This window comes from Paroedura picta, chromosome 13, assembly GCF_049243985.1.
Source record: "Paroedura picta isolate Pp20150507F chromosome 13, Ppicta_v3.0, whole genome shotgun sequence".
Classification (NCBI taxonomy): Eukaryota; Metazoa; Chordata; class Lepidosauria; order Squamata; family Gekkonidae; genus Paroedura; species Paroedura picta.
The window spans coordinates 10,748,678-10,772,898 of NC_135381.1; the positions used below are offsets into that span (position 1 = coordinate 10,748,678).

The 24,221-nt window shown below is 50.3% G+C and overlaps 2 protein-coding genes across 4 annotated transcripts in view; one reads left to right on the forward strand and one right to left on the reverse strand.

Moving 5' to 3' along the window:
• The first annotated feature begins 280 nt into the window (after window positions 1-280).
• TESC (tescalcin) lies at window positions 281-21,139 on the forward strand. Of its 3 annotated transcripts, none has more exons than XM_077307495.1 (8): window positions 281-653; window positions 13,936-14,005; window positions 16,748-16,828; window positions 17,459-17,598; window positions 19,376-19,437; window positions 19,547-19,654; window positions 20,050-20,097; window positions 20,784-21,139. In XM_077307495.1, exons 1-8 carry the CDS (start codon window positions 596-598, stop codon window positions 20,859-20,861), a joined length of 645 nt encoding a protein of 214 aa, XP_077163610.1. In that variant the 5' UTR covers window positions 281-595; the 3' UTR covers window positions 20,862-21,139. The 3 variants fall into 3 exon arrangements, with proteins under 3 accessions (XP_077163610.1, XP_077163613.1, XP_077163611.1); XM_077307498.1 differs by lacking the exon at window positions 281-653 and adding an exon at window positions 12,965-13,051; XM_077307496.1 differs by lacking the exon at window positions 281-653 and adding an exon at window positions 13,478-13,712.
• FBXW8 (F-box and WD repeat domain containing 8) overlaps window positions 19,931-24,221 on the reverse strand; it is a 70,812-nt gene continuing 66,521 nt past the window's right edge. Inside the window, exon 11 of the mRNA XM_077307490.1 lies at window positions 19,931-23,253. Within this exon, the coding sequence (XP_077163605.1) occupies window positions 23,109-23,253 (145 nt within the window). The 3' untranslated portion in view covers window positions 19,931-23,108. The remainder of the gene's footprint in view (window positions 23,254-24,221) is intronic.

Sequence of the window (24,221 nt, forward strand, 5' to 3'; positions counted from 1 at the left end):
ACTCCCATCCCCACCCATTTTGCCCTGTGAGGCAGGTTAGGCCGGCCCCCATAGAATCACAGAATCCTAAGGAAGGGACCTCCAGGGTCATCTGGTTCAGCCCCCTGCACCGTGCAAGAACTCACAACTCCCTGCCAATCCACAGGGACCCCAGTTTCATATCCAAATGATTCAACCCCCCCCCCCCCCCAGCTCCAGAATCCAGCCTGGCCTGGAGGGATTTCACATACCATCCCACACTGCAGGGCTGTCTTAAGGATCCGGGGCCGAATCATTTAAATCCTGCCTGCTGCGCTGGCCCCTGCGCCCGCCTCCCTTCCCTCCCGGCGCGACATTGCGCGCGAAGCATCAAACGCGGAGGACTCTTGGACCCGGCGGGAGCCTCGCGCCGCTCTCCCTGTGCCTAGCGCTGCGGCTTCCTCCAGATTTAAACTCCGCTGCGGCCGCCGCTGCCCAGAAGTGCAGGCGAGGCGGCCCCTGCAGCCAGCCGCCCTCTGCGGAGTTGGGCCCTTCGGCCAGCCACCCCTGCAGCGGCCAGGCCCCGGGTGCAGCGGAGGAGGAGGAGGAAGAAGAGGAGGCGGCGGCGGCGGCGGGCATGGGGGCATTCCACTCCCGCTCGGAGGAGATCCAGGAGCTGGCCGACAAGACCGGCTGTGAGTATCCCGCCCGGGGTCTGGCCCCGTTGGCATCCCGCGCCCGTGGGCTTTTGCAGCTGCGTGCAGCAGGGAGACCCGCGTGCAAAGTGCGCGGAAGGCGCAGCATCCTCGGGGCGCGGAGTCTCGCCCTCTCGCCCTGCCTGCCTGGAGAAAGTCCGCCTCTGCCCTTGCTGGGGTCCCGCGGTGGCCGCCGGGGGAGAGTCGCAGCGCGGCCCGTCCGTGGCTTTCGCGGCAAGGAGAGGCGCGTCTCCGCCCGGCTGCGGGAAGGAAGTTTGGCTGGGCGGCCGTCCGTGGCGTTCACCTTTCGGCGGCTGCAGCCTTCGGCGCTTTTGTGGCCGGCTGGCGAGGGGACCGCCCGGCCGCCCGCGATGGACTTTTGCGAGGAAGAAAAGGGGGGGGGGTTGGTGCTTGCGGGGCAAGGCTCGTGAATGCTTGCGAGGCTTCTATATGAGGGGAGATGAGGTTGTCATCAACTTTCCCTTCGGTCAGCATTCTGCTGTTTCGGGAACATAGAATCCTAGAGTTGGAAAGGGACCTCCTGGGTCATCTAGTCCAACCCCCTGCACTGTGCAGGACACTCACAGCCCTATCGCTCATCCACTGTCACCTGCCATTCTGGGGTGGTTTCCCTCCCCCCCCCTATTTTCTTAGTTGGACTGGCGGCTTCTTTTGGGGCTTTTGCAAGCAGCCTTCTCTTTCAATTATCTCCCCCCCCCCCCCCCCCGTGGCCAGCATTTTGCCTTCTGGGACTCTTAGCGATTGGGATAAAACAATGGGACACTTTGCTTGTGTTTAGGATAACCCTGCGAGGTAGGTCTGCAGGGCGGGCACTGTTTTGTGGGGTGGGGGAGTGGCAGTTCTAGCTGCTCCCTCACAAATTTTCACCTGCCTTTATCTCCTCCTCCTACTAACCTTGTAAGGTAGGCGAGGCCTGGGGAAGGAATTGGTCTAGACCTGCCAATTGCAGCTGGGGAGATTTCTGGAGATTTCGACGCAGGGCTTGGGGGCAGGCACACCATGCCATAGGGTGATGGTCTAACCGTGGTGCTCCAGGTGTCCATGGACTACAATTCCCATGAACCCCTGACAGCACCATGCAGGGACTCCTGGGAATTGTAGTACATGGATATATGGGGAGCCACAGTTTAGCCACCCCTGCATACATAAAGTCGGCCCTCCAAAGCTGCCATTTCTTCCAGGGAAATTGATCTCTGTCCTCTAGAGATGAGTGGGAATACCAGAAAACTCTAGGCTCCACCTGGAAGTTGGCAACCTCTTGGAATGGCCAGTGATGGGTCGGGAGGGGATTTGACCTGGCCATACAAATCTTTGCTGGCTGAAGTTCGTTGCATGTAGTTGCGACCGGAGTCCAGAGAGGTAAATACTCTAATTTTAACTTAATGGCCGGGGATGGGGGAAAGATGGCTGCAGAGGCATGCCATGTGACATCTAGGGGCGTGGCAGGGAGGTGTGGCCTGCTGACATCACTTCCTGGGTTTCTTGAAGCCTGAAGAATGCTTCAGTGTTTCTCCATGGTAAAAAGGTTGAGAAAGGCTGGAGTAGACTAGGATCTGGGTGGCCCAGAATCCCTAATCATTCGTGCAATTCCTTAAATTATCTTGGGCCAGTTACTCCCTTTCAGCTCAGCCTGTTTCAAAAGGTTGATGATAAAAATGGAAGAGGGAAGATTGTAAACCTCCTTGAATCCCTATTGGGGAGAAAAGTTGGGCAAAATTTATAAATAAAGGTCCAATGGGAGGAAAATACAGATTTGGTGTAAGCTCTGGGACAACTAATACAAAAAACCTTCTCGCCAAGCATTTCTAGGTTGTGTGGCATTGTAGGGAGGGAATTTCTCAGTTGTGGTGCCGCAGCTGATGAGGCTCTGTAGGGTTTTCAAGGCAACAGGTGGTTTACCATTGCCTGGCTCTGTGTCGCAAGCTTGATATTCCTTGGAGGTCTCCCATCCAAATACTGTCCTGTGCCAATCTAGTTTAGCTTCCAAGATCAGGCTATCCAGGCATAGAGTAAATCCATAGCCCGGCGTTATCCAATTTATAATAGGCTCCAGAACCCTAGCTTTCCCATAAAGCATGTTGGTATTTGAGCTTCAGTTTCTTTATCTTGCCTTTCCTCTTCTGTAAAATGGGGATCGAACATTCCTCCAGCAGGAGGAGTCTGAACCTTTAATATTATCTGCAAAACTGGGCCCATAACCTCCCTTGGAGGTCGTGCAGCTGGAAGCGTATCAGAGTTAAGCACGGGCCTGTCTAATTTCTTTTAATAGCTGGAGTGATTTCCATGTACTGGAATAACCCTTTTGTGTGGGAGCAGATGCTGGAGCATTGTTGCTCCGCTCTTGCTGGTGTGTGTTTAAAATTATCGGCTTCCCCTGAAGATGGCAAGTAGACAGTATATGAAAGCCGAGCTTCTCCTCTCCAGGGAAACCTAGCTCGAGCGCTGGATTTGAACTGGGAAGAACTGACCAGCTCCAAATGGACTATGTACCATTTCCCAGCTTGTCCTACCTCATGGGGTTGTTGTGCTACCGAACTTCACTCTACAAATGAATGGGAAGTGATTTTCGTGATTGCTGGGCTGCAAAGTTCATCTTGGGCAATCCTAGAAATTTGGGGGTGGAGCCTGGGGAGGGTGTGGCTTGGAGATGGGAGGAGCCTTGGGGGGGATAACACCATAGAGTCCACCCTCCAATGGGAGACAGCTTGGTGTAGTGGTTAAGAGTGGCTGGCTATAATCTGAAGAACTGGTCTGGATTCCTCCACTCCTCCACATGCACCCAGCTGGGTGACTTTGGCTCAGTCACAATTCTCTTAGACTGTTTTCACATAACAGTTCTCTCAGAGCTCTCTCAGCCCCACCTACCTCACAGGGTGTCAGTTGCAGGGAAAGGAAGGGAAGGAGATCTAAAACCGCTTTGAGATTCCTTTGGGCAGTGGAAAGCAGGGTAGAAAAAAACAACCCTTCTCTTTTTCCTGGGCCGTTTTCTTCAGGGAAACTGATAAGATTCCATCCAGTCCACTAAGCCCTTTCAGACCCCTTCTGTAAGGGTGCATATTGAAAAGAGGTGGCAGCTTTTAAATTAACTTTCATACCTAATTTGCCTGATCCATATTATTTATTACAGATGCCACTTATTCTTGGATGGTTTTTAAACCTGTTGTGAGCTGCCCCGTGCCAGTGAGGGAAGGGCAGTGTGCAAAAATAAAATAATTATGATAATGATTATTATGCCGTCCGGGAATCCGTGGTAGTTCTGGGAGGTCCCTGGGCCTCACCCTGTTATTTGCACTCCTAGGAGCTGCAGCTATGCAACTCAAGGCCCTTGGTTGCAAATTATATCTAGCAACCTGCTACGGTCTTTCTCTGCTCGGTTGTACTCCCACAGGTGCGATGCTGTGGAGCAGGGGTAGTCAAACTGCGGCCCTCCAGATGTCCATGGACTACAATTCCCAGGAGCCCCTGCCAGCGAATGCTGGCAGGGGCTCCTGGGAATTGTAGTCCATGGACATCTGGAGGGCCGCAGTTTGACTACCCCTGCTGTGGAGGAAAGCTATGGAGGAAAGCCAGTTGTGTGAACTGGTTGTGGCGATTGTGAAGAGATGAGACTTGGCTAGCGAGGGGTTTCTGGTAGTAAAGTCCACAGTAATGAGATTGTGCTTATCTACGATACTACTTAGGAGTTGTGCAGCTGCTACGAAAGGTGTGCGGCTGTGGTCATTTCCTTTGGCTGGAGCATTTGCTATTTGTGTTTTCATTGTTTTTTCAACCAAGTGAAATTGCAGGGTTAGAGAGTACAGTTCAAGTCGCTCCCAGTTTTTAGCGACCTTATACATTCATGTCCTGTAAAACATTCGATCCTGAACAGCCTTGTTTGGCTCCTGCAAACGGAGGGTCATGACTTCCTTGGCTGAGCTGGCTCTCCTGTTGGCTCTTCCTCTTTTCCTGCCGCCTTCAGTCTTTCATTTAACATGCAGTAATGGGAGTTACCTAATTATGTACTTTCCTGCGGACATAAAAACCACAAGCCACTTCTCCTTATCCCAACGCCTTCCAGAACGGTCCTGTTTTACATATTCTGGAGCAGGGGTAGCCAAACTGCGGCCCTCCAGATGTCCGTGGACTACAATTCCCAGGAGCCCCTGCCAGCGTTCGCTGGCAGGGGCTCCTGGTAATTGTAGTCCATGAACATCTGGAGGGCCGCAGTTTGACTACTCCTGTTCTGGAGGGTCAGGCAGTTCACGGATGAGTTCTGGATTTGGACGTTCCTGGTGATTTGAAACCTGGCCAACCTGTTTAGCTGAGGCCAAATGGGATCACTGTTAATAGCGGCTCCTCCTTTCAAACCACCATCAACTCTCTCGGGGGGGGGGGGGGGGGAAGTCACCTGTTTCCAGTCTCAGAAGGCGGCAAGAAGTAGTTATGGCAACGCTCCGGAACCCAACAGGGGCCTTGCTACCTGGGCTGGGACTTAGGTGAAATGTTCCTCGTGAGCTGAAGATGTCCAGGACCATTCTGCCTTTCTCTTCGGCTGTTTGGGAGGCATATTTGACCCTTTTCTTGCTTCGATCATGGTTGACTCAGGGTTTTTTAAAACATTTATTTGAATCCTCTTCCTCTGGCGTGTTTGGCTGAGAGAAGGTGGAGAACTCCAGGAACATGCTGTTTGTTCTGGGGACATTCTCCCCGCTTTACAGACTGAGTGCTTTCCTGCTCCTTGCTTTCCTCAAACACCTCTCAGGCTCAGTTGGCATATTTATAAAGAAACAATAAAGTTCATAAGCCTCCGGGACCCTTGGTGTTGTGTCCTTGGTGTTGTGTCTGTAGCCCTACTGAGCCTGAGGTCCGAGGCAGGATTCCAGCCAGCACAAAACTGACCAAGGTGCAGCTAGATCCCGTCTGCCGGATCTAGTCGGTTCAAAATGACCAATAGCGTGCACTAACAGGAAGATCTATTATGTGACTTGCATATATGCGTTGGGGTGTTTGGGGAGGGGGGGTTATTCGGTTCAGTTCAGTACTGCTTGTACTTGGGTCTTAACGAAGAGCTCACATAACTTCCAGCATCCATGTCTACCTCTGAACCCATGGATTTAACACTCGGGACCATATATATTTATATATGATGCCCCCAGGAGAGAAAACGACATCTGGTAAAAATCGAAAGCCACAGTTGATCGCAGTTCTCTCTGGGTGTGAATGGCCTCTCCCTGTCCCCACTGCCCTCTCTGACTCTGCATAGAATTATAGAATCACAGAATCCTAGAGTTGGAAGGGGCCATACAGGCCATCTAGTCCAACCCCCTGCTCAACGCAGGATCAGCCCTAAGCATCCTAAACATGAGATGGAAGAGCAGAAAACTTTCCCCAGAAGGACCGCATCAGTGTCTCTTCATCTCTGGTCTTTGTAGCCGTATGGGGAAAACAGAATCCATCCTTTACTCATTGTATGATGGGACCGGAGTCTGGAAGGAAACCTCAGGGCTCTTTTAACAACAAGAGAAGTAGGGCAATCAATTGACTGGCCTTTTAAAGTTAGCTAAAAGCTAAGCAGTCCTGTACGATAGAATCCTAATTTTATTATTATTTTTCAAAATGGCATTCATGCCAGGTTGTTTTTGCCCTTCACGCGGGAATTCTTGCCTCGACTCATGCTGACAATAATAATAAAGTCGCAAACGGGCCACAGCAGGGGGGAGGAGCGAACTTCCTAGATCACCCTTCATCCGTGACTCCCCATTGCCTCTGGGTTCGTAAAACAGCAGTATGCACACAAGCACCCCGGAACTGGCCAGACTCATTCAAAATCATTGCATTCACTTTGGGCCTTTGGAAGAGCGCAGAGCAACTGATGTATCAGGACTGGGATATGGAGATAGAAAAAGGGTTGGGAAGTGTGACATCACTTGCCTGTGGTACTGTGGTACCCTGGTGCCATGTGGTACCACGAAGGCCCCTCAATGGAGCTGCAGCGTGAAAGTTTTAAAAATGGCGGCTGGGGAGTGCCCTCCTACCTAATACCTGCCATTCTGGCGCTGAGCAAAGAGGAAAGAAAACTTTTAAAAAAAAGCCCTAACCTTTTTTGGGCACATAGATTAAGAGTGGCGGCTTCTAATCTAGTGAACCGGGCTTGATTCCCCGTTCCTCCACATGCAGCCAGCTGGGCGACCTCGGGCTTGTCACAGTGCTAATAGTGCACTCGGAGCTCTCTCAGCCTCACCTCCCTCGCAGGGTGTCTGTTATGGGAAGAAGGGAGGCGATTGTAAGCCGCTTTGAGTCTCCCTTTGGGCAGTGAAAAGTGGGCTCTAGCAGTAGTAATATTTATTACAGCCATAAACCATTACATAGCAAATATAATCAAATCATCAATCAAATATAGGTATAAAAAACAACATTTTCTTCTTTTCCAAAGGGGCCAGTGATGCACCTGGAGGGCAGGTGGGAAGGGGAAACATGAGAGTTTAACGGAGGGCACATTTGGCAGCAGTTGGAGATAGCTGTTCTTTGCTTGCAGGGAGGCTCATTCTGTTTGGAGAAGTGGAACCAGGCGCCTCTCTTGCGTTTCTCTTGCTGTCTGGCTCGAGACGCCAAAGCCAGGGGGGAAATGGGCAAAGAGGAAGGGTTTGTGGGCTTGTTCCTGTTTTGGTAAGGCTGAGGCGACAAATGACGGCTTCTTAGGCGTTTTGTGATGACCCTTCTCCGTTCTCCCCACCCCCCTGCTTAAACAGGGCATCTCCCCAAATTGTGACCCCCCAAAATGCAACTGGCATAAAGGAACAGCTCGGCCAGGAGCTAAATGCCAGGAGCCCCAAAGCCAAAGGAGGAGAATCTTGTTCTCTGCAAGAGTGCAAAGATTCCACGCCACTTCCGCAGGGGGGGCGGAAATCATGATTGTGGCTACAGAGCCTTCTGACTTCCATCCCTCCCTGCACAACCAAAGAGCCTCCTGCAGCATCTTCGGGGGAGTGATCGTACAGCGGAAGGGTGCCATGGTGGAAGCGATCTGGCTGGCGAAGGCCACAGCTCCTACCGGAGCTGGCTTTCAGAGGAAAGCGTTTTTCCTCTCCGGTAAACAGTTTCGGCACACTTTTCCCTGCCTGTCTTGTCAGAGACTCCTCCAGATGGAAGGCAGATGGTTGGAAAGGACGGCACTTCCCAGGCATAGAGCGGAAAGCAGCGGGAGGTGTTTGCCGGATGGAAGACAAGCAACCCTGTCTTTCTCCCAGCCTGTGCATTCAGTGGTTTAAGGGTTTTAAAAATTTTTTGTTAACTTCCAAGCCTTTCTTTTCTGCCTTTCCGTTTTTAAACAGAATCCGTCCAAACGCCCCTCGCGAACGCTAAAATAAACGGCACAGAATCGCCCGGCCTTAAATGGTTTTAAAATAGAGACGTAGCCATAAAAATATCCTTTATCAGACAGGAGCAGAAATAACCTTAAAACTGCAGGAAACCAGAGACTCGCGGGGGGGGGGGGGGAGAGACTCTTTGCATTAAAATAGCAGCAGATGCGCTTAAAATTTTTGCGAAAGGTTCAAAGCTCCCCAAGCCTGTGTCGGTTTTGTAGGGTGATTGGCCTGCGTGCAGCAAGGGCTCTGAGATGGTGCCTTCCGTCTGGCTACGTCCGAAGCTTCCCTCTGGAGTAAGGAACCAAAGTCACTCCAGATGGGTTTTGCACAGATTGCAAAGGTACTTGTGTTCACTGCCCTTAATAAAGTGTGGAGAATTTGGGGACATCAGGGTTGCCAGATCTGGATTAGGAAAGACCTGGAGATTTTTTTTTTTGGGGGGGGGTGTTGGAACCTGGGGAGAGCTGGAGAGGAGGGGAGACTTCAGTGGGACAGAAAGCCAGTCCCCCTTTCAAAGCGTCCATTTTCTCCAGGTGATCTGATCTCCGTTGCCAGAGAGCAGCTATGATCCCAGGAGATCTCCAGTCGCCACCTGGATGTTGGCCACCTTTTTGGGCACAGACACAGGGAGCTCTGGGTTCGAACGTCTGTCTCCCTGAGCTGCACTTGCAAACCATGCTTCCTTCCAAGGTTCTGATGACTACAAATATACAAAAGGTCACCTGGGATTGCGATCATCGTCTCTGTAGAGCAGGGGTAGTCAAACTGCAGCCCTCCAGATGTCCATGGACTACAATTCCCAGAAGCCCCTGCCAGCGTTTGCTGGCAGGGGCTCCTGGGAATTGTAGTCCATGGACATCTGGAGGGCTGCAGTTTGACTACCCCTGCCGTAGAGGAATGGGAAAGGTTCTTCCCAGTTGACGGATAGAAGTGTTGAAGCTTGGAGAAGTGAAATTATTTAACCTAAAGTTATTCAGGAGGCTTGGGGCAAGCCTAGGGACGCCAGCCTTCCAGGTATGACCTGGGGATCCCCCAGAGTTACAGCTCATCTCCAGACTACAGAGATCAACTTCCCTGGAGAAAGCACATGATTTGGAGGGTGGACTCTATGGCGTTGTGCCCCACCTAGGCCCCTCTCCTCCCCAGTCTCCATCCTCAGATCTCCAGGAGCTTCCCAACCTGGATCCGGCAGCCCTATCCCAGCATCCCCTGCCAGTGGCAGCCCAAGGTAAGATGCACATGATGCTGAGCCCCAGAGGGGAAGGTGTGTCTGGATGCCTTAATTAAACATCGGAAAGCCATTCCCTAAGTGCGTGCGCTGCGGATGCAGGCCTGGAGCACTAGAAGAGGGAGGATTTTAACTCTTTTTCATATGTCATTTTCCTGCTTAGCTCCAGGAGCGAAAGTAGACAGGCAAGGTGTGAATGTCTGTCTTTCTGCGTAGGGCTTAAAACAGCAGTGTAGAAGCAAGATTTATTTGAGGGGAGATGACCTGGGAACAAGCGGGCTTCCCCAGCACTGCAGCCCGAATTTAGCTTTCTTTGCAGCGAAGCTTTGCATCTGGAGATCCGAGTGCAAATCTCATGCATCCGTTTGCATGTCGGCCTCCCTCCTGCAGTCACAGCTGCTCCTTCCCACCCTTTGGGAAGAAACTCTTGGCCCTCGGAAAACGGGACAAGGTGCTGCCTTACTAAACAGCCGAGTTCCTGTTTTAGCATTAATTCCCCAAAGTTTATAAGATGGTTGTTTTTGGAGGGAAACTGATTAAAGTTCCAGATGTCTGGAATGACGCTGGCCCCTTGGTTTCCGTGGCAATCATGATGTCAGCCAGCGAGAATGTCAAAGGTCAGCTGATGTCAGGGAAGGTCTAGAAAGCAAAACGTAGGGATGGCTTCCTTTCGGGTGCAATTGGAAGAAGGAAGGAAGAACTCCCAGCCAGCTGGGTGGAGTGTTTAAAAGGTTGTGGGGTCATGATTTGGAGAGAAGTTCCCGTTTTTCTGAAAACAACTAGGGTGACAAAGGTCACATAGTTAAATTTCCATTTTTGGGGGCCCCAATTCAGATCACAACTATGCAAGGACAAGGGGGGTTAACCCAAATTATGCATGCACACAGGATCATAGAATCATAGAGTTGGAAGGGAACTCATGGGTCATCTAGTCTAACCCAAAGCGCCATGCAGGACACTCACAACCCTATTGCTCATCCACTGTAACCTGCCACCCTCTTGAGCCTTCACAGAATCAGTCTCTCTGTCAGACACACCCACCCAGTGACACCTCTGGAGTGCCAGGATAGGGGAAGGTTCAGCAGGAGAAACCATACAGAAGCTGAGAGAATTAAACTTCCTTTGCCCTTCATGCATACCTGGGAAGTATCTTTCCAGTGCTTTGAGATTGTTAGATGTTGCAGGGATGGTGGTATGGGTGGATGAAAGACTAAACTGACCCACCCTCTCCAACCATTTCCTACCCTTATTTTGTGGTCCAGTTATTAGTCAGGGAGAGGGTCCATGCCAGACCTGTTGCTATTCTGCATTCTCTTGGTTTCCAAGCTCCTGTTTTTTTCTAGAAGTTTTCTGTTCTACGTGTGTTTTGTGCCCTCTAGTGGTAGATTTGGTGTTACCCTGGTTTATTTCCAGCATATCTCCCAGATTTAAAATTCAGGTTTTTACACTGGAAATAAACTGCTGTGATATCAAAATGATTGCTATAGGAAACAAAACACGTGTGGAACAGGCACCTGCCCACACCGAAGAAACAGGAATTTAGAAGCAAGCAAGATGAGAAGGCAAAAAAAGCCCTTAGCTGAGCAAAGAGAAGTATCCAGCGACTGATTGATTTGGGAAGGGATCCAGTATTCATAGGAGAGGGCCAGTATTCCTTCTCTTATGTGAATGAGAGTGTCTGAACTGCCAGAGTACCAATTTTGTGGACAAAAAAATCCTCTCAAATTCCTGAGAAACATTTCACCCCAAGCCCTTGTTAAAATGAAATGGCTCATCCAGCAACTTGCCGTATCTTGCGTAGGGCAAAATACGGAGGATCCCTCTAGAATAAATTAGCATATCAAGCTGCATTATGTTATTTACAGAGAAGTTTTCCCTTGACAGAGACTGGGATTTGAAACGCATCAAGAGGTTTTAAAGACCTGAAAGATAGTGTTTTCATGCATGAATAAGAAAGCAGGCTCTAAGGAAGTAGGGTTTTTTTTTTTAAGCAACCAAAGGGTAAGGAGCTTTGGCATATTTGCAGAATGTCCTGTACCTTGTAAAAGTTAAATGTCCTATCTGATAGACAGCCAGCAATTGAACTCCTGTTTTCTTTCAGTTTCATGCGCTCCTGCCAACCAAGGATGAGCATGGGGCTGCCAACTGCATCCTGGAAACTCTCTGGAGATTTGGGGGTGGGGCCTAGAGAGGACTCCACCCTCTGTGACAGCCATGTTCTTCAAGGGAGCTTATCTCTGGAGGTTGGCAACCTTATGCTGAGGCCCTAAATGTTGTGAGCTGCCCTGAGTCCTCAAGGAAAGGACAGCATAGAAATTAAAAAATAAATCAACTGTGTCACATTTAAGAGCGCCAATAGCATGCATTACCTCCCAAATTGGCAATTTAGCAGTTGTTGGGAATGTATTTTGAGGACCCTCATAATCTGAGGTCCTAAATTGTAGTTGACGTATGCCCCTTTCAGACAGTAACCTGTTTTGGTGGCCAGTTGCTAATGGATCTTTTGTGTCCTTTCAGACCCAACCGTTTTAGCAACTGGCTGCTAGCAGATTTTATATACCTTTTCGTACAAAACCACTTGTGTCCCGTTAGTAATCTGTGGTTGAGCTGATCTTGAGGTGAATTGCTCTCTTCCATTTTCTTCCTCTTCTTTGTGTTTCTGAATGTCTGTATTGTGCTGTTTGAAATAGCTGCAGCACTTCCAATAGTGTAGCACTCCCTCCCCCTCCTTTTTCGCCATGCAATCTTCCTTGAGCAATTTTTTTACCGTTCTAAGTGGAGCGCTATAGCGCTAGACTGATACAGTACTTCAGTGCTACAGCAGCACCACTGAAATTCCTTAGCATTCCTGAGATATGCTGATAAGTGCTATATTGGTCTGGGGTTATAGCGCTCAACTTAAGAACGGGTTTTTGTTTTAAGTTCAAGGAAGATTTCATGGTACAAAAAGGCAAAGGGGGGGGAAAGCGAGGCACTGAGAAATGGAACGAAATTCGCCGTATGAAACTTCCATCCCTGTATTGCTTGACTTTGAACTGGGCCAGCAACGAATAACACCCGGTTTAGAACAGTAATTTGAAAGGGGCCTTAGCTTGTGCATAACGCTAATGGAAAAATACATTTGCGTAGGGATTGACTGGTTGTGTGGTAAACCTCATGTCAGGAGGCTTCTGGAGAACCAAGAACAAGAGCTCTAAGCCATTGCGAGGGGGAGTAAAACATCCAGAAGTATTAAGAAAAAAAATGGATTTACTCAATTCTTTTAAAACTGTTGTGGGATTATTGATTTGCACCAGAATATTATCAATACCTTGAAGTGGAACAATCCCTCCAATAGTCATTAGCTTGAATGCAGGCCTGCCTTTGCATGTACAGGAAGGCACTTTGTGTGAGTGGGGGGGGGGCTTTCATCTTGGAAAATAATAGGAAGGAATCTCTGAATGACTCTTGCCTTGAAAAACTTGTGAGGTCACCATAAATCAGCTGCGATCTGAGAGCAAAAAAATAAAGGGAAGGAGTTTTGAGGCTTTCTGCGGAATACCGTCCAACACGGACGCTCGTGGTGGTTGCAAAAGTTATACACAGCAGGCAGTAGAGCAGCATTCCTGCCTCGACTCAATCTTTGGCCTCTTAACATGCGTCAGTCGCTTTATTTAGCTGACCATTGAAGATGATGCTCTGCTCCTTAGGGCTCATAAGAGACTGAAGCTGACAGGTCGTACCCAGAACTGAGCTGTCCCGATTCCGTGCCTGGCCGAGGCAAGCGTTTAGCCTGCGATCCATGGCTATTGATTGGTCTCAAGGTGGGCTTGTTTTCTTTGCCCTGATATCGTCAGATGCTCCCATCTGGATTGGCAGAAGCCGGACTTGCATCTGCTACGGGCTGGTACCTATCAGATATCTAGCAAATACTAATATTGACGAAAGGAGTTACCAGGTTATCAACGGTGGAGAAAGCACAGAGATTGTGTGTGTGTGTGTGTGCGCTTGCATTGTGTTCATGCCAAAAAGCGAAAAAAAACAAACACAACCCAACCGTTTACCATGTTAGCTGTTTGCACAATCTTGACTAATTGATTGACTCACTTGCTGCGGAAACTGAACTGGCTTATGTGGCACTCCGAGGTTGGGGAGGGACGGTAATTTGTCACGTGCAGGCTTTAGTTGCGATACTTTTGGCTTTCTGGAGAAGCTCAGCGCCGTGACCCAGCGGATCCCTTTGGTGTTCAGTGGTCTGTGGACTGCATCCCGGTGTTGAAAAAAGGGGGGAAGCCCCACCAAGGCAAAGAAGAAGAAACTAAAGGGGGAAGAAAGAAAATTGAATATTTCATAGTCATATAACCCCCTACGTACTTCGTATGGAGTTTCATCAGGGGGAATCTTTCAGATTTTTTGTTATGGGTCTCCGAAAGATCCCCCCCTGGTGAAGCTGCATGCTATTGGGTCTTCTAAAACCGATTAACGGTATGAAATACAGCTGGGTAGTCAAGGGAAATTTGTTAGATGTAGCCCCAACAAATACTTGTATAGTGTTTCTTTTTGGAGCCCCACTTTCTAATATCTAGAAAAACCACTTTCAGCTGCTGTTTTCTTCTGCGTCAGAACTAGAAAGCAGAGATTTTGCATTGTGCCTCACACCCTCAGCTGCAGGTTCCTGACCCACGGCTTGTCTTCCTTCTTTTGGTAGTCACTTCCGATCAAATCGAGCACCTCCACCGAAGATTCAAACAGCTAAGCGGGGACCAGACAACCATCCGGTAGGATATTCCCTGTTCCTTTTCCTTTCCGAGCTGTTTTTTTAATCAGGGAGCATGTCACATGGAACGCATAATAATTTGGCCTTCATCTTAGAGCATTCGAGTGTTTATTATTTTGTGGCTGCAGAAATCCTCAAAGCTGCTCTTTTGGAAGCAGATCTTGATCTGAGTTGCAAATTAATTCCGGTTCTGTTGAGTAGTCTGGCTGCATCTGTGGCTAAAGGCCAGGCTATGCCGGGTCAGTGTTTGCTGCATACAGCTGGAGCTGTATCAGGGAACAACTCCTGCCAAGCAAGAAAGCACCCGTACGAAGATGGCTATTGGGAGCTTTGTAATGACCTAGAGAGGCCCCTGTTCCAGCCTTGTGCAATCCTCATTTTCTTTGGAGTAGGCTATTAAAATGGGACTCTATAAGAGGAGCAAACGTGATTATGTGAATTGCAGAGGGAAGTTTTTAAAACACAGAGCCTGGATACTCTTTTTTTTTTTCTTGGCAGAATGACACATGGATGCTTTTCTGTCTGGGGTCCCCAGTACTTGGGAGCCCATGAGCAAACGTGGAAGGGGGCAGTGGAAAATCTTGCTCTGAGAAATGAAGTGAGGCATGTTAACCAGCTTCCAGCTCTCTTGCTTATCCTGAAAAGGGAAAAGAGTTTCTGATGAGTCCAGACTGTGTCAGCAAATTATGTATGGGATTCCACCTGTCTAGAATTGCAGGAGATCAAAGACGACAGACAAAACACAGGAGGGGAGTCTAGACTGGGGAATCAAACCTGCAGACCTTCCCTGGTGCCCACAGAAGGTTTTTAGAAGTCCAGCCTCATTGAGAGAGACAGATGATCGAATACATAGGTCTATTAATGGAACCTCCATGGTTAGAGGCAGTAACCCTCAGAAGACCTGTGTCAAAGGTTAGAAAAGGGAGACGCTTGGGTCTCTATGCTCTGTTGGTAGACTGGGCTCATGCACTAGATGGAGCCCTTGGTCTGATCCAGTGTGGTTTGCTGTTCTGTTTTTTGTATGAAAAATGAACAAATAGGGCCTATTCATACATCCCCACTTAGAGATTTAATTTCTAGAGGCCTTGGAAGCTCTTTGTTGCTTTTCTTTCCTGTTACATGCCAATTTTCGGCCCCCTGGGAGCACTCAAGGCTGCTTATAATACATGGAAAAAAACCTGAAATGATATAAAACCACAATGAACTGAAGCCGCGCAAAATACGAATTAAATTAAAACGTCGCTCTGAAGCAGCAGTGATAAAGAGCTAAAAAATAAAATCCCCCTACCCCAAAGTGTCTCTCAGACCAAAACCTTAACTTCCAGAGGGCTTGTGTGAACAGGACAGATTTTGCGTGGTGCCTAAAAGATGCTAAACACAATAGCAGTTAAATGATCTGGGGTGGGGGGGTGGAGTTGCCTTGGCCTTGGGAACTGTAGTCCATGGACATCTGGAGAGCCACAGTTCGACCACCCCTGCTTTAGTCTTTAGCCTAGGACTGTGGAAACCCAGGTTCGAATTCCCTCCTTGGCGCGGGTGGCCAGACAAGCACTCACAGCCTAACCTACCTCCCAGGGCTGTTGTGAACATGAAACAGGAGGAAGGAGAAGAGAACTACCAGGTCATCCCATGCTCCTTGTAGAAAGGGCAGGGTAGAAATTGTGGCGGGTGGGTCTGGAATGCCAGACATTTTAATGTGTATGCATTTTCAAAAACCAGGTTTTGTTTCCAATCCTGGCCTCAGACTGATTTTACGCCGTTTTGTTTAACTGTTGGTCAGGAATCATTTTCCTTTTTTGTTTGTGCATGTTTTCCTGCACAGTCAGATTTGCAGGCTGACCTTTCCCCAGGTGCTGGGGAATTGGACTCACACAGAGTCACAGCAGTGACCAAGGAGCAGGGCTCCGTGGCGGAAGACTCCTGCCAGGCGGGAGGCTGCTTGCATCATCCTTCCCCGCCTGGGAGGAACAGCCCAGAGATACCCGGCTAGCGGAAAAGAAAGAGGCATTCAGTATCATCGGCTTGCACGCAATGCTCTCGGATTGTGGGCTGTCCGGGTGCTGCGAAGCCTGAGCTGTACCACCAGAGCCCAGCCTAGAAGAACTAGGCCAGGCTGAAGTCCTTTCTGGAATCCACCACCATACAAATTTGCCGTGATCAGCTGGAAGTCCCGTTTCGCCAGAACGCCACCACCGCCACCCCAAAGGGGTTTTGCGTAAAACAGCACCCTGCTCCTGAATGCCGGCGGATAAATATCTCCCAGTGCCGTAAAACAAATGATTTTAAAAGAGGAGAGGAAGAGTTAATGGTGATCATCTGCTCCGTCGGCTTCCCAGGCAGATGTGTCCCGCTGTGTACGATCCTAAACATGTTTTATAGAAATTTAATTAGCTCCATAACAACCGACGGATGAAACGCCATCTTGCTTGTGGTCCGGCTAGCCTAGGGTTGCCTCCTGTTTCAGGCAGACAGAGGTCTTTCCCGACACCTGGCGCCTGAGGTTCTTTAACGGGATGTGTTGGGATCTGAACCTCGAACCCTCTGCATGTCAAAGCTACCACTCAGCTGGAGTCCCAGTGGGACAAAGTCTCTTAAAAAAAACCTTACACAGCCTGTAGAAGTCTGTTTTGAACGCTAATTCCTTCCTGACCACAAGAGAGACCTCGTCTCTGTTGCTCCTGAGCCTGCCGTTTTGGTCTTTGTGGGTGATTCTCACAGCCTTTTTGTGCTTTCTTTTCCACAGGAAGGAGAATTTTGATCGCATCCCGGATCTGGAGTTCAACCCACTGAGGGCCAAAATCGTTCAGGCCTTCTTTGACAAAAGGTAAAGGCCTGGGGGCTTTGTTCAGCGCCAGCTCCCATTGGCGAGTTCCCTCATTCAGCCCTCGGCCTTGTTACTCTGCCCTTATTTCCGCTTTCCCTCTTGGGTCTTCCGCCAGTTCAGTCAGCTGGCGTAGAGATATGCCTCTTCCTCTACCTCCGTTCAGAGCCAGCTTGCTGTACTGCAGGGGTGGCCAAACTGTGGCTCTCCAGATGTCCATGGACTACAATTCCCATGAACCCTTGCTAGCATACTCATGGGAATTGTAGTCCATGGACATCTGGAGAGCCACAGTTTGGCCAACCGTAATGTAGAGGTTAAGAGCAGTGGCCTGTAATCTGGAGAACAGATCTTGATTCCCCCTCCTCCACATACAGTCAGGTGGGTGACCTTGGGCCAGTAACAGCTCTCTCAGAGCTCTTTTGAAAAATAATTGCTAGATTGCCCTCCCTCAGCCTCACAGGGTGTCTGTTGTGGGGAGAGGAAGGGGAGGCAACTGTAAGCTGCTTTGAGACTCCTTTGGGGAGTGAAAAGTGAAAAAAAACAGCTCTTCTTTTTCCGATTGAACGCATACAAATCTCTGTGCCCTTTTCCATCTGTGTCTCATCCACCTTGTTCTCCCGCTTCCTCTAGGAACCTACAAAAGGCGTCTGAAGGGCTGGTGGATGAAATCAATTTTGAGGACTTCCTCACAATCATGTCCAATTTCAGACCGATTGAGATGCATATGGATGAAGGACAGCTGGACAGTTTCCGCAAACAGAAGCTGAAATGTGAGTGGAATCGGCCTAGTTTTCGGCCCTTGATGTCCCCCCGGGGTCATGGCTGCCTTTTCCAGTGAGATGGCTAGCCGGTAAAAAAGAAGAAGAGTTGGTTCTTATATGCTGCTTTTCTCTACACAAAGGAGTCTCAAAACGGTTTACAGACGCCTTCCCTTTCCTCTCCCCACCACAGACACCCTGTGAGGTGGGTGAGGCTGAGAGAGCCCTGAGATTACTGCTTTCTCAGTGCTGTGTTGAACCCAAGGTCACCCAGCTGGCTGCATGTGGGGGAGGAGTAGGGAATCAAGCCCAGCTTGCCAGATGAGAAGTCTGCATCCAGCCCTGTCTACCAAGGAAGAGACTTTTAGCCAATTGGGAGGCTTTTAACCAGGACCGCACTTCTAGCGGATTGATCAGTTAACGTTTGGACTGGCAAATAAGGTATCCCAATTAATGGGAAGGCAGGCTGTAATTTTTAGAAAGCTGCGTCATCTCTAGATGCCTGCCTCTGTGAGACACCAGGAGAAATGCCTTTTTGGGGAGTTGACTGCTGCAGCATGTCCGGCCGTTGCTAAAAATGGGAAAGGTGGCATTTGATAAGGTTGGTTCATGAAAGCTTGGGAGATAAGGTGGGATCCCAGCAGCTTGGGAGCTTGTCACGTGACGCCCCTCCCCCAGTTTGAAGAACAGCCTGGGGCCATGTGAAAACTGACCAGCTGCTGTACTTTATGAAGTTTTAGCTGGACAGAGTAAAGTACGACCCTTCAGTGGCTTTTGAATATTTCCCTACGGGCCATCATGGCTCCCTGTCATTTCTAACTCCTAAAGGTTCCGTTTTGGTGATTTTTCTAATTAAAGGGTCCAGGTTTTCGACCCATGATGAAGACTTTGAATCCTTAAGTTTCACAGGAGCTAGAGCTGGCAGCTCAAGTGCCTCTGAGTCTCTCTGGTGCAGGACTGAAATGCTTACTGCCAGGGGACCCATCGGTGACCCCCTTCCCCCCGTGCAGCCATGCTCAGGAGTAATTTCTGTAGGGCCTTGGACTCAGTCCCGATCATCAGGGTCATGCGTGGAAGGGGACTGCTGGTTGTCAAGCTCCCACCCAGGAAAGAACAGCGGGTGTTGCAAAGGGACAAGACCTGTGGCCCTATCCTGCACCTCCTCTCCCCCTATCTGGCATTCAGTTGGTGAAATACTGCAGGGGGAGGGGCTTCTTGATGACCCTGGAAGGGTTTCCTGAATGGGTGGGAGTTAGTTAATTTTTTTACATATATATATTTTTTAAATTGCTTAACTTTCATGAGGTTAATAATGATGGGCCAGGAGGGGGAGGGGCCCCGGGTTGGCGTGCCCACAGCCTTGCTTATTAACCACATTCTGCACAATCGCAATGCTTCTGAAGACTGTTTCAGGGGTTTCTCAATGGTAAAAATGTTGAGAAGGGCTGAGACAAGACAGAGCGTTCTGCCAGGCTGAGATCCGGGCTCAAAACGGCCCAGCTGAGGCCAATTTAATTTCTTTGGGGCCTGTTTAATTAGATCTACAGCTGCAATAACAGTGACTTGTAGAAGGCCAGCGATGGCCTCTCTCTAGAATTAACTTACTGTTTGATACATGTTCAAGTGTCAAGAGACTGGGAAGTGAAGGTCTCAACATGGCTGCAGGCCTTTAAATTAAGATTTTCTTCTGGACAGATCTGTTTAAGATGGAGCAAGGCTACAAGCTCCGGTCCTAAGCTGGGAAGAGCCTTCTGACCCCCGCTGCTGTCTTTCCCCTTGTATCTTCCAGTCCTCTTTCACATGTATGACTCGGACAGCGACGGAAAGATCACCCTGCAGGAATACAGAAAAGTAACGTATCGTGGGGCTTGGGGGTGGGTTTGGCCACCTCCTTTCCTGACTGCACTTTGGTGAGCTGTGGGCACCGCTCCACCCAAGTTCCTTTGCTCCCCGGAGCCAGGTGGTGCAGGAGCTGCTCTCGGGGAACCCCCACCTGGATAAGGAGTCGGTGAGGTCCATTGCAGACGGGGCCATGATGGAGGCCGCCAGCATCTGCGTGGGGCAAATGGTAAGAGGAGAATCCACCCCTCCGGTTGGGAGGCACCCCCTGAACCAGAAAGTCTCCCTGACTCATTTGACTCTGTGCACCTCTGTGCTGAACACGTCAGTTCGTAATCGTTCCCACTTTGCAGACTGTCAGGGATTAACCGGCTTTGGGTCTTCCGGAACTGGGGTGGGGCCTCCGAAGAGAGTCAAGATAAGTGAACCAGGTGGGGAAAGAAGATCCCTCCTTGGCTCCAAGCCAGTGTGGTTTGGGAGGCTGATGATGGATTGGGTCCAGAAATGTATTAATTTGTTGGTTTATTTAGCAATCTGTTAGCCACCGTTCCTGGCCAGGCCAGCTCTTAGCACCTTATATGACAATGAGAAAATACAATACTCTGTCCTCTTTCCTTGTTCCAGGAGCCAGACCAGGTGTATGAGGGCATCACATTCGAAGACTTTCTGAAGGTGAGAGCAGAGCATTGTGTCATCTCTGGGTTCCAGAGCAGGATGCCTGGCTGGCACGACAATGCTGTCGGGGCCGGTGTTGCCATACCTGGAGGTGGGGAGCACCTGGGACTCACAGCTTCTGGTGGGACCCCCTATTGGTGACATGCACGCTCTTCCTCCGCCTACCTGCTTTGCAGAACTTCTGACCCGGAATATTCAGGGGAAGGATGTGGGTCGTGCAAGCGCCTGTGAGCAAGGCAGTGACCGGGCCGAGGAGGAAATGGGGAAAGGATGCATTTAACCTTCTTAGGGGAGAGGGGCCGTTGCTCAGAGGCAAGAGCATCTGCTTGGCATGCGGAAGGTCTCAGGTTCAATCCCTGTCGTCTCCAGGTAAAGGATCTGGCAGGAGATGATGGGAAAGATCTCAGGCTAGGGCACTGGAGAGCTACAGTTAGTCTCAGTAGACAAATGCTAACTCTGACGGACCAATGATTAGAAGAGCAGGGTACTTCCACTGCTTTTCACTACCCGAAGGAGTCCCTAAGTGCCTTTTACAAACACCTTTCCCTTCCTCTCCCCACAACAGACACTCTGTGAGGTAGGTGGAGCTGGAGAGCTCCAAGAGAACTGCTTGGCCCAAGGTCACCCAGCTGGCTGCAATGTGATCCCCAACTCAGTCTCCTCTCGCCCCCTTCCCCTGACAGATCTGGGAGGGGATCGACATCGAGACCAAGATGCACGTCCGCTTCCTCACCATGGAGCCGATTGCGCCTTGCCACTAACCAAAGAGAAGCTGCGACGGAAACGAACGGTGCCTTTGGAGCGACCCGGACAGAACGTCGGGGGGTCGATACGGGTAGATGGGGGGGACTGGCCTCTCCCAAGGGCTGCAGGGATTCAGGGCAGCTGCTGGGTACCAAATCTGCACTGCTGGTGGTGGAGGGGGCACTAGGGTGAGGCTGATTCGTCTAGCCTAGCTTGGCAGGAAATCCCCCACCCCAAATGTAGTCACGTTTCTGAATCCGCACTAGCGACATGCAATAAAGTAGGATTGTTTATAGTTCTTGGTGACGGCCGGTTATTCTTCCCGAGATCTTGTTTTGCCTGACAGGTCTGTGAACTCACAGGACCCCCCTATAAAGCCCTTTGTGGCATTAGGAGTCAAGTATCCAAAAGGGCATCTCTCCGCGTAACCATTGCAGTCTTCTGGCTGTCACCTCCTCGCTGGGGCCCTGCTTCAGGCTAGGCCATGATTTCTTGATGGCCCTAGAAGGGTTTCCCAAACGGGTGGGAGTGAATTAATTTTGAATCTAACACCATAGATGGTCATGTCAATCCAACCTGCCCCTCCAAAATGGCCATTGATAGTGCAGGAGAGGGTAGGAAGGGGAGGGGCCCCGGGTGGGCGTGTCCACAGCTCTGCTTCACAACTGTATTCTGCCCAATCACGACGCTTCTGAGGTTTCATTTTCTACGAGAATTCTGGCAACCTTCCCTCCCACCGGGAAGGGCCACAGGTGAGTAAACAGGAAGGAGCTCAGAAGATGGCTGGTGTCACTGCGGGTTCTCAATTAGGGGAGAGGGGGAAGGAGGCGGAGAAAGAAACACAGGCTCTGCACGCGCTCGCTTCTGTGCTTCTGCCTTTCCAAAACGTGCACACTAACAAAGGAGGAAGCCGGTCATCAGTGGAGACCTGGCAGTCAAGAACCCAAGATGGCTTGCCACGGTGCCACAGGGGCTGCGTGGACAGGGATAATGCTGGGAAAGGGACATCTCCACTCCCCCCATAAGGAAAGAGGGGATGCAAGAATAATGCTGCCGCCTTTCCTTACTTCCTGGGGGGAAGGTGGTGGCTGGAGAAATTATGCATGGAAGCAGAGGGACAATTATACACCCTACCAACACACAATACTGAATTACATGTCTGGATGTGGCTCAGCTCCTGTGTGATGGGCCGGTTCACCTTGCTTCAGTCATGACTCATAAGAATAAAAGCCCTGCTGGGATGGGCCAGGGGTCCAGTCTCCTGTCTCGCACACTGGCTGACCAGTTACTCTGGAGGGCCAGCAACGGAGCATGGAAGCCGAACTGGACGTCAGCAGTGCCATAACGAAAACTCTCCCCGAACCGGGCAGTGAAGCTGCTCCCTGTGTTTGGGTTTCTGGAAATTGGGCCGTTCCCGGAAGAACGCCAACCGCTAAAGCAATGGCAAGTCTCAAACCCTGCTCCGGCAAGCGTTCCCTTGAGGTTCCTGACAGTGCAGTGACGGCTTGGAGATTCCTGAAGCGCAACGGAAACTTTATTAAGGGAGGCGAGAAAGTTCTCATTTCAATCTGTCCAGGTAAAAAAGTCTGCTTTCCACACAGTTCTTCCATGTGTCCTTTGAGGGGAGCTGGGCCCAGACTCACTCCTTAAGGGTTTGTGCAAAACTTCTCTGTTTCTTCCATTCTTGGGAGATGGGACCCCCCCCCCCCCCCCATTACCACCTTGGCTGTCTCCTTCCCTTCCCTTGTGCCTCCCCCTTCCTGCTTCCTGGGCCTACAGCTCTCTGTTGCTTCTTCGCCATCAAGGCACTGCAGGCTTACGGAAACCCCCGGTCAGCTTTGTCGGAGGCGGTTTCCCGCTGCCTACCTCTGCGTCACAACCCTGGACTTCCACCCAACCGTTGATTGAGGCTGACCTTGCAGAGTTTCCGAGATCTGACAACGGCCTGTTAGCCTGGACTATCGTGCTCTTCTCGCCCCTAGAGCTCCACGGATATTTTCCTGCCCAGTGAAAAAAGGCCAGTCTTCCCGGCTGCTCTCCCTTGCTTTGGGACAGCCCCTTTTTGGATTCTTCTGGGCCAGCCATGTGGAGGCTGAGCTTGATGCTGGCCCATTCTTCTCCTTGGGCCTTTTCCTTGCTTTGGGAGACGTTTCAGGAGGTTTTGGCGCCTCCTCTGAGGCCCGCCATCCCCTTGTTCTGCAGTTCTGGGCCAGGCCTCAGCCCTGCAGCACGGCGTTTCCTGATGACGGAGGGTGACCTGCTCCTTAGAGGTCGTCGTAGGGGACGGCCAGGCCGATGTTGTAGTTGTAACCGGTGGTCTCACTGTAGGAGGAGCGGCAGATGGGAAGGACGCTCTCCGCCGCTAGCTGATCCACCGAGAACTCGTAAGCGTACAGGATTCCACGGTGTCTGCCCGGCGACAGAGAGAAAAAGAAGGTCCAAATGGATAATGGGTCATGGCATTGGTGCATTTTTTTTTAACCTGGCCTTCCTACACGAACCTTGATACCCCTGCCTCCGTTTTACCCTAGTAACACCCCTATGCAGCAGTAGGTCAAACTGAGGGTGGGAGTGATCCAAAGTCACCCACCTGACATCAAAGCACAGTGTGGATTTGAACACTGTAGCCCCCGCAACTTGCTGACTCCCAACTGCCTGCTCCACCCCGGCTTCCAACTTTGCAGGATGTCATCTGGATCAGAACCATTTCTCTCCGCCTGGCTTATTGAGCCTGCTTCTCTAAGTGCCCACGTTCTCATGTTAGGCGGCTTGGATCCTGACTGAGAAAGTGTGAAGACCCGTCTCACTCAGTTGGATTGGGTTTCAAAAGCTAAATGGACACCCCCCCCATAGGGATTTCACGGGGGTGATTTTTGCCTGGTGATGGAGCCTAAGCGGGCCGTTGTAAAACTTGGGTGTTCCTGTTGGTTTCACCACCGAAACAGCTTTGCCTACCACAGGCAAGATTTTTACAGCAGCAACAAAAATACATTTTATTTACATCCCTCCCTTCCGCATCGCTCAGGATGTGTAACGGTATTTAAAACGTACAATTACAAATCTAAAAATTTACAATTTCTTAATACCCTCCAACTAAAATTTTCCCAGACTTGGGGGCTTTGTAAGGACCTTCTAACTCATTCTCCCTCCAGCAGTGAGTCCAGATTTTACTGGTGGGTGTTAATTTGGGCCTCAACCGTAACTCTGGTGGAATAGCTTCATTGTACAGGCCCTGTCGAACTGCTTGAGGTTCCACAGGGCCCTGATCTCTCTTGGGAGCACATTCCACTGGATCAGGGCTGAAAATACCGTGGCCCTTGTCAAGGGCAACTTCACCTCTTTTGGGCAGGAGACCCTGAGCAGATGTTGGTCCGAAG

Excerpts from the sequence above, each read along its gene's own strand:
- TESC (XM_077307495.1), top strand. The coding sequence starts at position 596 with ATGGGGGCATTCCACTCCCGCTCGGAGGAGATCCAGGAGCTGGCCGAC. Across the intron at positions 16,829-17,458 it reads CAGGCCTTCTTTGACAAAAG|GAACCTACAAAAGGCGTCTG; the intron begins GTAAAGGCCTGG and ends CGCTTCCTCTAG. Across the intron at positions 19,655-20,049 it reads GCATCTGCGTGGGGCAAATG|GAGCCAGACCAGGTGTATGA; the intron begins GTAAGAGGAGAA and ends TCCTTGTTCCAG.